The 13,402-nt window shown below is 41.3% G+C and overlaps 1 protein-coding gene across 5 annotated transcripts in view; it reads left to right on the top strand.

Moving 5' to 3' along the window:
- Positions 1 to 13,402, top strand: part of SLIT1 (slit guidance ligand 1) — a 335,181-nt gene that overhangs the window by 18,637 nt on the left and 303,142 nt on the right. The window contains exons 1-2 of one of the 5 annotated variants that reach the window (XM_075843038.1): positions 1,497 to 1,578; positions 3,984 to 4,092. Coding sequence is in view for 3 of the 5 variants with exons in the window: in XM_075843036.1 (XP_075699151.1) it covers positions 11,826 to 12,019 (194 nt within the window). In the remaining 2 variants the exon portion in view is untranslated. Of the gene's footprint in view, positions 1 to 1,496; positions 1,579 to 3,983; positions 4,093 to 11,370; positions 12,020 to 13,402 lie in introns of those variants that run through there. The other 4 variants (XM_075843037.1, XM_075843036.1, XM_075843033.1 and 1 more) reach the window with 4 other exon arrangements.

Here is a 13,402-nt window from a genome sequence, read left to right as displayed (position 1 = left end):
TTCGGTCATAAATGTGCACCAGCGATTGGCTTTGACTGTCACAAAGTGATTGTACATGCTAAAAGCATCGTTGTTCCATGGGTATGTGTAAAGCCTTGTAAAATATTGATAACTGATGGGTTTTCTTCACAGTAAAACTGTGTAAAGCCACCTTTTTAATTTCTTTTTTCTTTCTCCAGAGACCGTATAGGAAATGGGTAACTAGAAAAAAAATTTCCAGCTTGATAGTAAATATTGGTTAATTAAATTATCTTTTCTATCGAATATATATGATATTTTAATATAAGATTTTCTATCGTTATTTCATTTTAGGGAGTCTTTTTTTTTTTCCTTTTAAAATAGGCAATAAAGGGGGAACTTAAGAAATGGGTCAATTCAGGGACCATTCGTAACGGCAGTTTTCCATTCTAATTACTCCCTAATAATATACATACTACAAAAGATGTAGTATGTGGGTGACGCTGCCAGATGGACGCTCCTTTGTGGATCAGCAGGGTCTCTTCCGACTTCTGCAGAGGGACTTTTGAGCCTTAACGACATCCCACCAATACTCGCACCAAAATGGGAGAAGATGAATTTCAGTCCCCAATGCTAGAGTTTATAACCCTATAAATTAAAATGAGTTGGCAAATAAAGTGGCATCTTCTAAGATACAGTAGAAAGTGAACGTGAGAACACCACAAAGGAAGATACTAATGATTAACACTGCGCCAGTGCAAACAATGCTGTTCTGAAAGCCATAGTGTTTGAGTGATCGGGCACAGAATGGAAGTGATGGGTGGGCCGGAATGGATAAATATTTGCTTCCATTCAGTATGCAAAATTCGGCTGGTTTAAAGGACATCTGGAAAAATGTCCCTAAAGGTGGTTTTACACAGGATGATTATCTGGCAGATCAGCATTAATATAACGCTCGCTGCCGATAATTGCCCTGTGTAAACAGGGGAACGATCAGCAGATGAACAAGCAAACGCTCGATCATCTGCTGGTCGTATCGTTTTAAAACCGTGAAATATTATCGTTGTTAGCAGCACATCTCCCCGTGTAAAAAGGGAGACGCGCTGCCGACATGATGATAATGTATGGGGGCGAGCGATAATGTATGGGGGTGACCGCTCATCCCCATCCATAGCTCCGTGTGACAGGAGCAAACGAGCGCTGATCAACGATGTCTCGTTGATCGGCGCTCGCTGCATCGGCTACTTATCGGCCGTTGTAAAAGGGCCTTTACTTGGATTAAATTGGCATCATATCATGTATGCAAACCCAAGAAAACAGGGTTAGTACAGAACCCCATCTTTTGGAAAGGGCATATTGCTAGCGGAGGCTGTTCTTTTAAAGTTTTATAAAAAATAAAAGCATAATTGCAGTAGAATGCAAACCTATTCAGCTTTCTTTTGGCACACTTTCGCCATACCTTTTATTTCATTGGATTTGAAAAGCGTTGTATAAGTTATTTTTTGTTTTTTTTTAGGATCACCGCTTAACATAGCAGACACCTGCCCACTAACCAATGGCATTAACATGCTACCTCTGTAGCCTACCAAGCTAAAAGACTTGTATATTATTCTTATATAGGTAATATTTCCTATAGAATCCATTAGCGGATAACTGCTGATGTTTACAACTTGTGGTAATGACTTCGTATATAATAGGATTGCAGGTTATGTAAGCAGCGCTCCTGGACGCAGCACGCTCTCTAGAAGGATGCAGCTGTTGATCATGTATGATTGGTTGTAGATCCTCTAGTCACGTGGGGTCGTTCTAGTCACGTGGGGTCGTTCTAGTCACGTGGGGTCATATAGACAAGTACTAAGGACGACTCTCTATAACACTGGGTGCATTGTACGTGACCTTCCTGTGCAGGATCACTTCTCAAAACCTATTGCTTGTGACATTCCACTTCTATCCTCTGTTTCATTCTTATTTAGGCGCCATATAGCAGAATGTTATGTTATAAGCTACAGAATAGTAAAAATACAACTCTATAGGAGTATAATGATAAAAGTATAGAAAGATATTTAGGGGAGAATTTATTAACTTAAGTCGCAAATGCATCAAAAGTCTCTCAATGCATTTACGTTGCCCACTGCGCTTAAATGTGGGTGGGGCTTACACTGCGCTGCCTATTAAAAGCACAGCATGCGCACTCTGCCCCCCCCCCCACCACTACCCCCTGAAGACAACAGAACTGCACAGAAATTGTAGTACAGCCCCATTCACTTGAGACCACGTGGGTAGCCGGGAGCGCCGCTATATAGGGAATAAGCCAGAGGGGCCCTATGTACTTGTGGTCCCAGAAGTCAAACCCCCACCAATCATAAAGCTATGGCAAATCCTAGTGGAAATTCCCCATATAAAGAGAGTCAAGGGACCTACTAAAAGAAAGCCAGGGATCTGTAGCTCCAACCAATTCTGCACCAATTTAGGCAGAGTAAGAAATCAAAGTGTAACGAAAAGGTATGGTTAATTAAGATATTTAGACTAAACAAATAAATAGAAAAGTAGAAAAAAATCGAGGCACTCACCGTTGGTGGCAATAAAACTTCTTTATTCATCAAAATCTTGGTCTGTATGATGTGGCATAAACCTACGGCCGTTTTGCGCTACACACACTTTTTCAAGGCCCTGGCGTCACTTCCTCTCTAACCAAATAAATGCCAACTTGCCTTTATTGTAGACACATTTTTTATTATTCCCCACAACCACCAAAAAATAACTGCTCCTTACATACCACTAAAAATTAACCTAAAATCGTTCGTTTAAAATATTATTTTTTTAAAATTTATTTTGTATCTGGCAATAAAACGGGTACTGTTGTGTTAACAAACTCAATTCATGGCTGCTGTGTAAGGTATATTCAATATATAACATCATATTTAAAGGGGTTTTCCCATAAACCAGATTTGTTACCTATCTACATAGGTGGTAAATGTGTGATCACTGGGTGTCCGACCGCTAGGACCCGCAGCGATTCAGAGAATACGGGTCCTTTGAAGAGGGACTACTCCATTCACACAGGGGACTCAATCAGACATTTATCACCTATCCTGTGGATAGGTGATGAATGTTGTTTATGGGAACACCCCTTTGAAGTCCACCTTCAACTTTTTACTATTTTTTTTTTATTGCTCTGATGCATCTAAAATGAAATCTCAGTTTTGTGTCCACAGCTGCTATACAGACCTATGCGTCTCCATGGTTACAGACTACAAGCAAACCCTGTGTAGTCTGATCCTACAAGGATATTATCTTCCATCTATCCTCTACTACTTGTTATCCTACTAAATGTACGTAAGCACAAAGTAAGGGACAGATGGAAGGGAACCTGCAGGATTAGACTACACCGTTTGTTTGCATCCCGCTACCATTGATGCGCATTGTTCTGTACATGAGCTGTATACACAAAACGGTAGGAAATTTGTAATAAGACCATTTGCAAACTTCCTTCAATTTATTTTAAAACTTTTTATTGTCAGAATTATCGTATCGTAACAAATTGTACGTACATTTTGTTGCAAAAATGCAATAAAGAACATGAAGCGTCACACAGTATCTTATAATAGGTTTGTTGAACTGCCTTCATTTTTAATTTTAATTTTTTAGTAAAAAAAAATAAATAATTAGTTGTGAAGGTGGGCATATCCTTTAAAAAATAATTCTGAAAAATCTACCTTTTGTTAATACACTAGTTAAAAAATATATATTTTACCCCTTCTAACCTTCCTAAATCGCTTGTTGAATGTGTTGGTGAAGTTCCCGGTGTTATATAAGAGCTGCATAAAGTAAATGAAGAACAAAGTTATTCATAAAATAAAGGTGAGAATTTCCTCGAAGTCTATAAAAGCTTTTAGTGACACTAAAGAACACTAATACTGCAGGATTAAAAGCTTTGAAGAGGTTTTAAATGTTATTTTATTGGATTTTGTTTGTGTAAATATTCCTTTTCTCAGATTTTTTATTTTTTTTAATCTTCTTGATAGAAGTGCGCACCCGGCCTATTGTATGCAGAGTGATACTGAAGAGCCAGAAGCCGTCCTAGGAATCCATCCTACTCCTTCTGTTGACTCAGGTGTCTAAATTCTCAAAGAAGTAAGTATACTGCAAGAAAGATCTCCAGGGGCAACGGCCAAGACTGCGCTGGGAAAATGCACTTTATAATGAGGTTTGTCATTTGTCAGTAAATTTATAAGGGACCGTAAAATGCACATCCGCAAAGATATAAGGTTATATCCTACCTACAAGTTCAGGAATATGCACAGATCTAACTGAACGATGCTTTCATATTGTATAATGATGTCACTTCTCCATATATGTTGTTTAGAGGATTTCCTTAAAGGGGTAGTCTCAGGATGACCATCTGTCCATATGCTCTATTAGGGCATATGGACGTCATAGAGGGGGGTTCCCCACTTGGGACCTCGGTCTATGTGCCAAAACAGAGAGCGGCCTTGGTGGACCGTAGTGCCAGTGCATTACACGGACGGTCATTCATTTTAATGGCCGCCATGTAATGCTATATTTCTTCTGCATGGCCGCAGCAAGGGAAATGTGCGCCCAAATGCGGTTTTCCTCGTCTATAATAGTTGATTGCTGGTGAGAGAATTCGGACATTCACCGATCAGCTGATCACCATGGCAGCTGCATTTTAAAAAGGGGTTGTCTCATGTACAAACCAAATTGTCAAATAACCTATTAGGGATTTCTGAGTTAATTGAGGGGAGTCCCCTGTTCAGGACCCTTCAATATAAACCAGAGCAGAGAGTGGCTACAAAAGTGTCTCTTAGTGTGGAGGACCCAGCATGTCCGTGCATTACACGGACAGCCCATTGATTACAGATAATGGCAAGGGGTTCCAGTAGAAGGACACCCTGTGATCAGCTTATCAGGAGACCCTCCTAAAAAAGGGTTTGTCTAAAGTGGAGAGATCTACTTTAAGGGGGAGTTCACACAGAGTATTTTGCTGCTCTTTTTGGCCCTGTTTTTGATGCGGATACCACATCGGAAACCACGCCAAAAAAATCGCCTCCCATTTGATTTTAAAACAGCTTGTGGGAAAAAACAACATCCCCTTTCTTCAAGCGTTTCTGTCTCTGACCTCCCATTGACATCAATGGGAGGCAGAGAAAGCGATTTTCGTGGCATTTTTTCCCCGCGGCGCTCAATGGTTGCAGCCAAAAAACGCAAACAGGGTGTAGGCAGGTCAAAATCTGTCTCAAAATTCCTTCAGGCAGATTTTTCCACCTGCAAAAAACTAACCTTGATTTTTGTTTTTGGAAATTGGAAAAATTAGCTTAACGGCTTTGATTAAAATATGTTTATACTTAATCTTGGCTAAATCCTTTTTGGGCACATTAATGCGGTCGTATTTATGATCCATGTTGGGTAGATATATTTACCAAAAACGGGAGCCGATTTAGAGGAAAGCAGGGAACCTTTACTAAAGTTGGTAGGATTTGCTTCAGCTTTTGGTTAGAATTGTATGGTCCTAGGCAGTGGCGGATTAAGTAGACCATGGGCCCTGGGCTGTTAACCAAACTTGGGCCCCCCTTCCTCACCGCCGCCCTGCCGCGCCGTAACTATTTTTGACACTACTTTTTTGGGCAAGCATTAACAGTGTTACGATTTCCCTTGTCACAGGGCTGTGTCCCTACATACTGACAGTATCACACTGTGCAGGGACACAACCTCCTGACAAGGGGAATTGTCTATCAGTCCTGGACTGCAGAAAGACTTTTTGTGAAATACAAGGATTCCTATAATAAACATGTCAGGAGAGGTGACAGATTCTCTATAAATCTAGTGACTCACAGGTGACGACGTCTCAGATTCTAGTAGTTTTTTTCCTCTTTTCTTCACCATCCGGTCCAGCGCTCATGACGACTTCTCCTGGCCATGACTCATTTCTGCAGAATTTGCCACTCAGACGTCTCCTCACTTTTCCAACATTTCCACACCTATAAACGAAAATAAAGTTATCATGGTGCCACATACTGTACCCCTAAATATAATAGCACCAAACACTGCGCGCCTGAATATAATACCACACACTGTAAAACACCATACACACAGCCCCTGTAGATATTACACACCCCCATAGATATCGCCATACACAGCCCCCTCTATATATCACACATCCTCCCCGTAGAGAGCGTTACACACAGCCCCATATAGATAAACTTTATGAATAAAAATTGTAAAATAGCAAAAAAGGTGTGTATAAAAACGATAAAAAACGAACCCTGCATTGTCTACGGAAAAAACGTCGCAAAAATCACGTCGTTTTTATTTATTTTTTATAAAAATGTGTGTTTGGTGCAACTTTGTAATTACGTTTTATTAAAAAATATTTTCACTTTTTGAGATACAGCTGCTTTGTATCCTGTATCCGTCAGGTCAGCAGGACTGACAGGATCAGTGACACGCAGGATCCACCTCAAATCTATCACATCGAAGATTATAATTTAGCGCAGGGCCCGTTTCACTGATCCCGTCAGTCCTGCTGACCTGATGGATACAGGATACAAAGCAGCTGTATCTCAAAAAGTGAAAATATTTTTTAATAAAACGTAATTACAAAGTTGCACCAAACACACATTTTTATAAAAAAGAAATAAAAACGACGTGATTTTTGCGACGTTTTTTCCGTAGACAATGCAGGTTTCTTTTTTTTTAGCGTTTTTATACACACCTTTTTTGCTATTTTAGAATTTTTATTCATAAAGTTTAAAAATAATAGTAAAAAAATAAGCTTTTTTACGTTTCAGCTATTTTTTTGGGTAATAACATAGTTTTACCCTAAAATAGACCTTTTATTTGTAATCGTCATTGTTTACCGTAAATGTTAATATATTACATGTCTATATTAGGGTAATTGGGTCAGCGCTTGCGTTACAACAATGATTGGCGGGGGGGACGGACGGTTTTTATTGGGGTGGGTATTTTATGTGTATTTATTATTTCATTTTTTTTGCACTTTACTTTCCTATTTTTTTATTACTGTGGTCTGTTCCTCAAAGGTCAAAAAAGACCTTTGGGGAACTTTATATATATTTTTTCTTTCTTTTACACCATGTTTTTCCCCTGTAACTGGAGCTGCACAGCAGCCCCAGTTACAGGGGAAATCAGCCCTCTCATAGTGACGATTGTCACTAATAGGGCTGTGCTGGGTCTAGTTAGACCCAGCAGCAGCCTGCCACTAACGGCACCCGGCGATCATGTGACCAGTGACATGATCACCGGGAGGAATAGAGACAGCGCCGCTGCTGCTGTCTCTATTCCTATACACAGCGTTCATTGAACGCTGTGTAAGAAGACATCGGAGAAGACAGAAGCAGCGAAAGCTGCTTCTGTCTTTTCCTCAGGGTCCCCGGCAGTCACTGACAGCCGGAGACCCGATCGCGCGGGCAGCAAGTTAAAACCCGAGCCGTAGAAAGTCTATGGCTCGGGTTTTAAGGACCCGTCCCTGACCGCTGGCCGTAAAAATACAGCCAGCGGTCGGGAACCAGTTGGGAAGGAGGATAAGCCTGCTGTACTGACCTCAGCGCCGGTGACCGACCGTCTTGCAGATTCGGAGTAACAGAACAGCCGTCCCTCGCTGTTCTGTTACTCAATGGCGGCGGCCCGCACTTGTCAGGGAGGCGTGTCCTACCCCTTTCCCGGCCAATTCCCTGCTCCTCCCCTCATCTTCGTTAGTTAGCAGCGCTAGCGCGCTGAATAAGTAACTTTGCAAGATGATGTGCGGTTCGGGCTGCCATGGGCCCCCTGGGAGCCTCGGGCCCCGGGCGGCCGCCCGAATCGCCCATATGATAATCCGCCACTGGTCCTAGGCCCCATGCATCCGAACGTGTTTTTGCGGCTGCAATTTACCCGCAAATCTGTGGGTGAATTGCAGTCCTATTCGTTTCTATGGGCCTATGTACACGACAGTGATTTCCACGATCCGTGCATTGTCTGGGAACCTGGACTGCAAAAATATAGGACATGTCTTATTACGGCTGTATTTTGCGGTCCAGCTTCATTGAAATGAATGCACACGGCCATGTGCACGGCCCGCGATTTGCAGGCGGCTCGCGGGTGACATTCCGCGGCCGTCCGAGCAGCAAATCCCGGCCGTGCACGCCACTATGGTCATGTGCATGAGGCCTTAGATTGAAAATACGATGGTGTCAATGTCACTTTAGAGGTGGTGTGTTTTGAGGGGCCTAGCATTTCACAGCTGCTGTGGCACTTCAGACCATGACATGGCATCCTGAGACTTTTACTTCCTTTTTATGTTTTAGTTCAGCATTTTTACTTATATTTCTCTTTCTATTGTTTACTTTATTATATTTGTTTGATTTAAAAAGAATTGCATTTTTACCAATCCTTTATTCTATTTCATGTTTTATTTTATTCTTTTTACCTATTTGTAAAGCAAAAGCAATTTTTGCTCAAATTGTAACTTTACAAATATACTTTGTTTTGCTACTATGTGTTCTAGTTGTCCTGTGCCCTTACATTTCATTTATTAAACTTCGTGAGTCAAGTTCGCAACATTTACAAGTCTGTGATTTGTTATATTCGATCAATTTATATCTATTTACATTCTGACAATTCTAACTTATCCATAGAAATGCACAAAAGTCTAAGACCATACTACAGCTTTGTTTTGTATGGAGCTAGAATTGGGACCCCCCCCCAGAGGTGCATTGGGCCTTACTGTGTGCCCTCTGATTACATGCTGAATTTTTTTTCGTCTTATTCTGAATAAATCCAACCGAAAAGAAAAGGTGTGCCATGCTTCATTGCATGCGGTTTTACAGGGCTATTCTCCTCTAGAAGCTTTGCTTTTTGGGGAGAATATCTCCCACATTTTGCACTTGCAATGTTTGGCAGAAACTGGAGTCCCTGCAGCTCTTTAGCAGACAGCCGCAGGGGACTCCATGTGCCGCGCACAGCCTCCTGCATACAACTCAGCCGTGTGCATGAGGCCTAAGGACGGTCGCAGAATTATTATGTACTAACAACACCTAGGAATAAGAGCTGTGTGCAGCAGACCAGTTTCTAAAGTATTCTGTTTCTGACAACATAATATTGTAATTCAAAAATAACTTTCCAAGCATAGATTGCCTAAACTTTTGCCTCTTATACGTGGTATTTGCTTAATGTAGACATAAGGTTAATAAATTTGTTTGTGCATATAACCGTTGGAAGAAGTCTTGATTGCTCGTGGCCCAGTGGTATGTGATTATAAGGGATGAACCAGGCCACTTTTTGCTGTGCATCACTTTTTTCAGCCACTAGGCGGAGCCATTCAGCCCTTGTCCTTGCTGGATGGAAGCAGAAGTCACTGGTCTGTATTTGCTTTAGCTCCATATCCACTGGATACAAGTATATATGTATACTCCAAAGAGCACAAAGCTGAAGTAAGCAGATATTTTGGATTATGCAGTGTCACTATTGTGTCTCCTGAGAATGCAAGAGCCTGTGTAGGGCAAATGCTGTGTATTTCCACTTTGCCGCAGGGTACAGTTTTCTACTATTTCCAATAAAATATAGAGTCGTTTCTACTGGTCTAAAAATTGTGATTCCTTTTTGTTGACACCTACTTCTTTCGTGCATTGTGATAACTCACTGGAGTAGGTTTAGGTTTCAAGAAAAACCTCACGTGACACATTGTGCCAAATGACAAACTCAACTCTGCTCCACTTGAGGCTTTCTTCAAAAGTAGCTTGTCGTTTTATGTGCAAATAGAATAAGACATGAGGGGCAATAACTTCCACACTTTCTATGTTGCAGTCATTTCGTATCTATGAACAGACCTCAGCGCATAGTGACTCCAGAAATGTTGAATACTGACACCTGGAGAACAGTGCCCCCATAGCCTTAGCAATAATGGGCAGATTTACTATACCAAATGCACTAGAATTCTGGCTCAAATTGCACAATTTATTATGTGTTCTAGACACTTTTTGCACTAAGTGGAGTTCTAAACTGCGCCTGATTTATTAATGGCTTGGGCAACAATTTGGGTGCAAAATACCAGCGTAGATTAAGTCAACCAAGAGGTGGTGTAAAGAAGAGAAAAATGTCTAACATATGCAGCAAAATGTGCCAAATCTATCACACAATGTGCGCCAGATAAATTTGGGGCATCGTCTACCTTCTTGGTGTAGTTTTAAGCTGTCTAAATTTAACTCCGTACTATTAATAAATCGGACCCAATGTCCTACGGGTTTATCTATTATATACTTGTGTGTCTAGCATTATGTCTATGCAGGATCTATTGTTTTAGTTAACGTTTCGCAAGGGGGGACAACAACCCAAGTCATGCCTGGGTGACCATGTTGTGTCCCTTTTGGTCTGTGGAGTTACATTTTTTAATAGGTATTCCTATGTTATGGCATATCGATAGTATATGCTATAACATTATGACAGGTGGGGGGTCTGACCTCGGAGACCCCCGTCCACCTCAAGAGCAAAGGGAGTGAGGTCCATTTAGCTTTTTCCCTGCACAGCGGCGATCCCGTCCACACGTTGCATAGTTGGTGGATTGGAGAGTCGCTGTGCTGAGAAACTGTAATGGTCTCACAGCGATTCACTAGTAATGGGCACCTTCATTTAGGGGCTTGGTTGGATTTCCAGCAGTTGGACCCCCCCCCCCCCCCCCCACGATCACTTTTAATAGATTGCATGTAAAGAACTGAGGTAATAAATTTCACAGCCCACAATTACTGCTGGATTGTTGCAGAGACATACGGGGTATTCTTTGATATTTGAGATGTTTTATAACTTTAGAACAAGGGGCCCATATTCAGTTCTTGCACAGGAGACCTCCGTTACATGTGTCTCCCCCTGAATAGTATCACAGGTCAGACATTTATGGCCTATGAAATATTCTTCGATCCTATTCTGTATGCAGTTTGTATGTTCTCGCCATGTTTGCTTGGGTTTCCTCCCCTACTTCAAAAACATACCGATAGGGACTTTAGATTGTGAGTTCCACTGGGGGCAGCGAGTGACGACTACTTCTGTACAGCGCTGTGGAATATGTTGGCACTGTATAAATGATCTTGTATTAAAAATCCATACAGTAAGCGGGTATATTACATAAATACGGGACTCCCAGCAAAAGTTTCAACTCAAAAAGGGTCTTTCATCACAATGTGTACCCCCTCTATCTAAGAGCTCTGAGGTATTGGGGCACAACTTTTTCCTATTGGTCTTCTTATTTTAACAAGCTGCTGAGTGTTCAAAGCGGCGTATGTGTGTGCTGTCTGCAAGCTATTGTAGTCGCTTAGTTTAGTCAATGAGCCCCCACCTCTCCTTGCTGTACTGTAGGGGGTAAAGCCCTGCACACTAGACGGAGGAGGGAGCAGGGAGGAGTCAGGCGTGATATTTGTGTGTCTCTCAATTGATGGATGACTGCTGTGATGTGCCTCTGTGTGTGCGCTCTCCCTCTTATTAATACTGGTACCAAGCATCAGACACAGAGAACAGGGCAGATAACGCTTACTGTGCACAGGGAACTCCAGACACACAAATACAAGAGCAGACTTCTGAAACCAGCTTCAATGCATTAAGAGGGTGCTGACTGCATTGTGAGCGCAGAATCTCCTAGCAGCCTGAGAGCAGGAAAAAAAAAAAGGAATTCTATAAGAATTTTTTTTGTAACACTAGAAGGCTGAAAGCTTGACATTTTTTGTTACAATTTTTTATTTTTGTTTATTTTCTGCCATTCTGGGATTTGCCAAGAAATTTGGAAGCTACCTGGATCCTGCTCAGGACTCTGATGATTTAAAGGGCTCAGGGCAGTTTAAGGCTGGAAACACTCATCTGGCAGCATGGCTGTAAGGGGATATTCTACCTTCTCATTGTGGCTCAGAGCCGGAGTGTGGATCCTGGCTTGGAGCAGCATCTGCCAAGTATGTGCCAACGGATGCCCAGCCTTGTGCTCCTGTAGCGGAACTACAGTGGATTGTCATGGTTTGGGACTTAAAATGGTTCCAAAAAATATCCCAAGAAACACAGAGAGGCTGTAAGTAGGACCTGATAGCTTTTATTATGTTTTAGTTCAGCATTTGTACTTATATTGCTCTTTCTATTGTTTACTTTATTATATTTGTTTGATTTTAAAAAGAATTGCATTTTTACCAATCCTTTTATTCTATTTCATGTTTTATTTTATTATCCTTTTTACCTATTTGTAAAGCAAAAGCAATTTTTCCTCCAATTGTAACTTTACAAATATACTTTGTTTTGCTACTACGGTATGTGTTCTAGTTGTCCTGCGCCCTTACATTTCATTTATTAAACTTCGTGAGTCAAGTTCGCAACATTTAAAGGTCTGTGATTTGTTATATTAGATCGATTTATAGGCTGGCATCCCGTACGTTATCATTTTCAAATTTTTGAAATGTAGCAGAGCTGAGTTTGGGGCTGCACATTTTGTGGTTCATGATCATTTTCTGAGTTAAGACGATGTAGCGCAGTGTTACCTGCAGTCCTGTGTAAAACCACATGCCACATAATGATATTACCTATCGGTGGTGCCGAAATAATACTCGGCTCTGCTGCATCGGGCAAACTTCGCTCTGATATATCCATACCTGTCTTCAGATAATTACATTCCTTATGCAGACCAAAGGCAGAATAGAAAATGTTCAGATGTTATATGTGATACTGGGAAAAGTTGCACTGAAATATGTAAAGTCATTTAACTTTTGCAGATCCTATAAGAGATGTGTAGTGGAGCTGTCATAGTTGTGGTGTCCCAGAAGGTATAAGGCACTTCTAGGTTCTTATCTGCAGGCGTTATGTATCAGTAGTACAGGGGTGTGATGTTGAGGGGCAGGAGGGTTTGAGTTCACAGTCTATAGATGCTGATCTGACTTGTGACGCAGTTTATATTGTTTTCTGTGCTTTGGGTCAGTGTGCGCATTTGCAATGCAATATAACCCAAAATCCATGTGTTTCCCTAAACGCAGCTGTATATTATGTGCAGGATATTACATCCATGCTTGAAGTGCAGTCACTGGATCTTCCCTGTAGGTGTTAAATATCCTGAGTCTCGGTTTCACACGGTCCTCTTATCTGCCGCTTACATCTTAACGTTAATGTAAAAAATATGATACGTCACGTTTCGCCATTACTACATCCTGCTCAAGCCTTGTGGAAACAGCAGAGTCTGTGATTGGGAATACTTTATTAGATACAGTATATGAAAGCTGTTTATTTTTGCATCAATGGACAATCCGCTTTTATAGAAGATAGGCTAACGTTTCCCAAAAATACACAAAGCAGCGAAGTAACGCTCGCCATTACACTGGATACTATGAAATATGAGACTACTGTGGAGTTTGGAGGACCACCGCATATTATATCTCCATAACAGACAGACGACGTACTGAATTGGTCATCT

This window comes from Rhinoderma darwinii, chromosome 11, assembly GCF_050947455.1.
Source record: "Rhinoderma darwinii isolate aRhiDar2 chromosome 11, aRhiDar2.hap1, whole genome shotgun sequence".
Classification (NCBI taxonomy): domain Eukaryota; kingdom Metazoa; phylum Chordata; class Amphibia; order Anura; family Rhinodermatidae; genus Rhinoderma; species Rhinoderma darwinii.
This window is presented reverse-complemented; position numbering and strand designations above follow the sequence as displayed.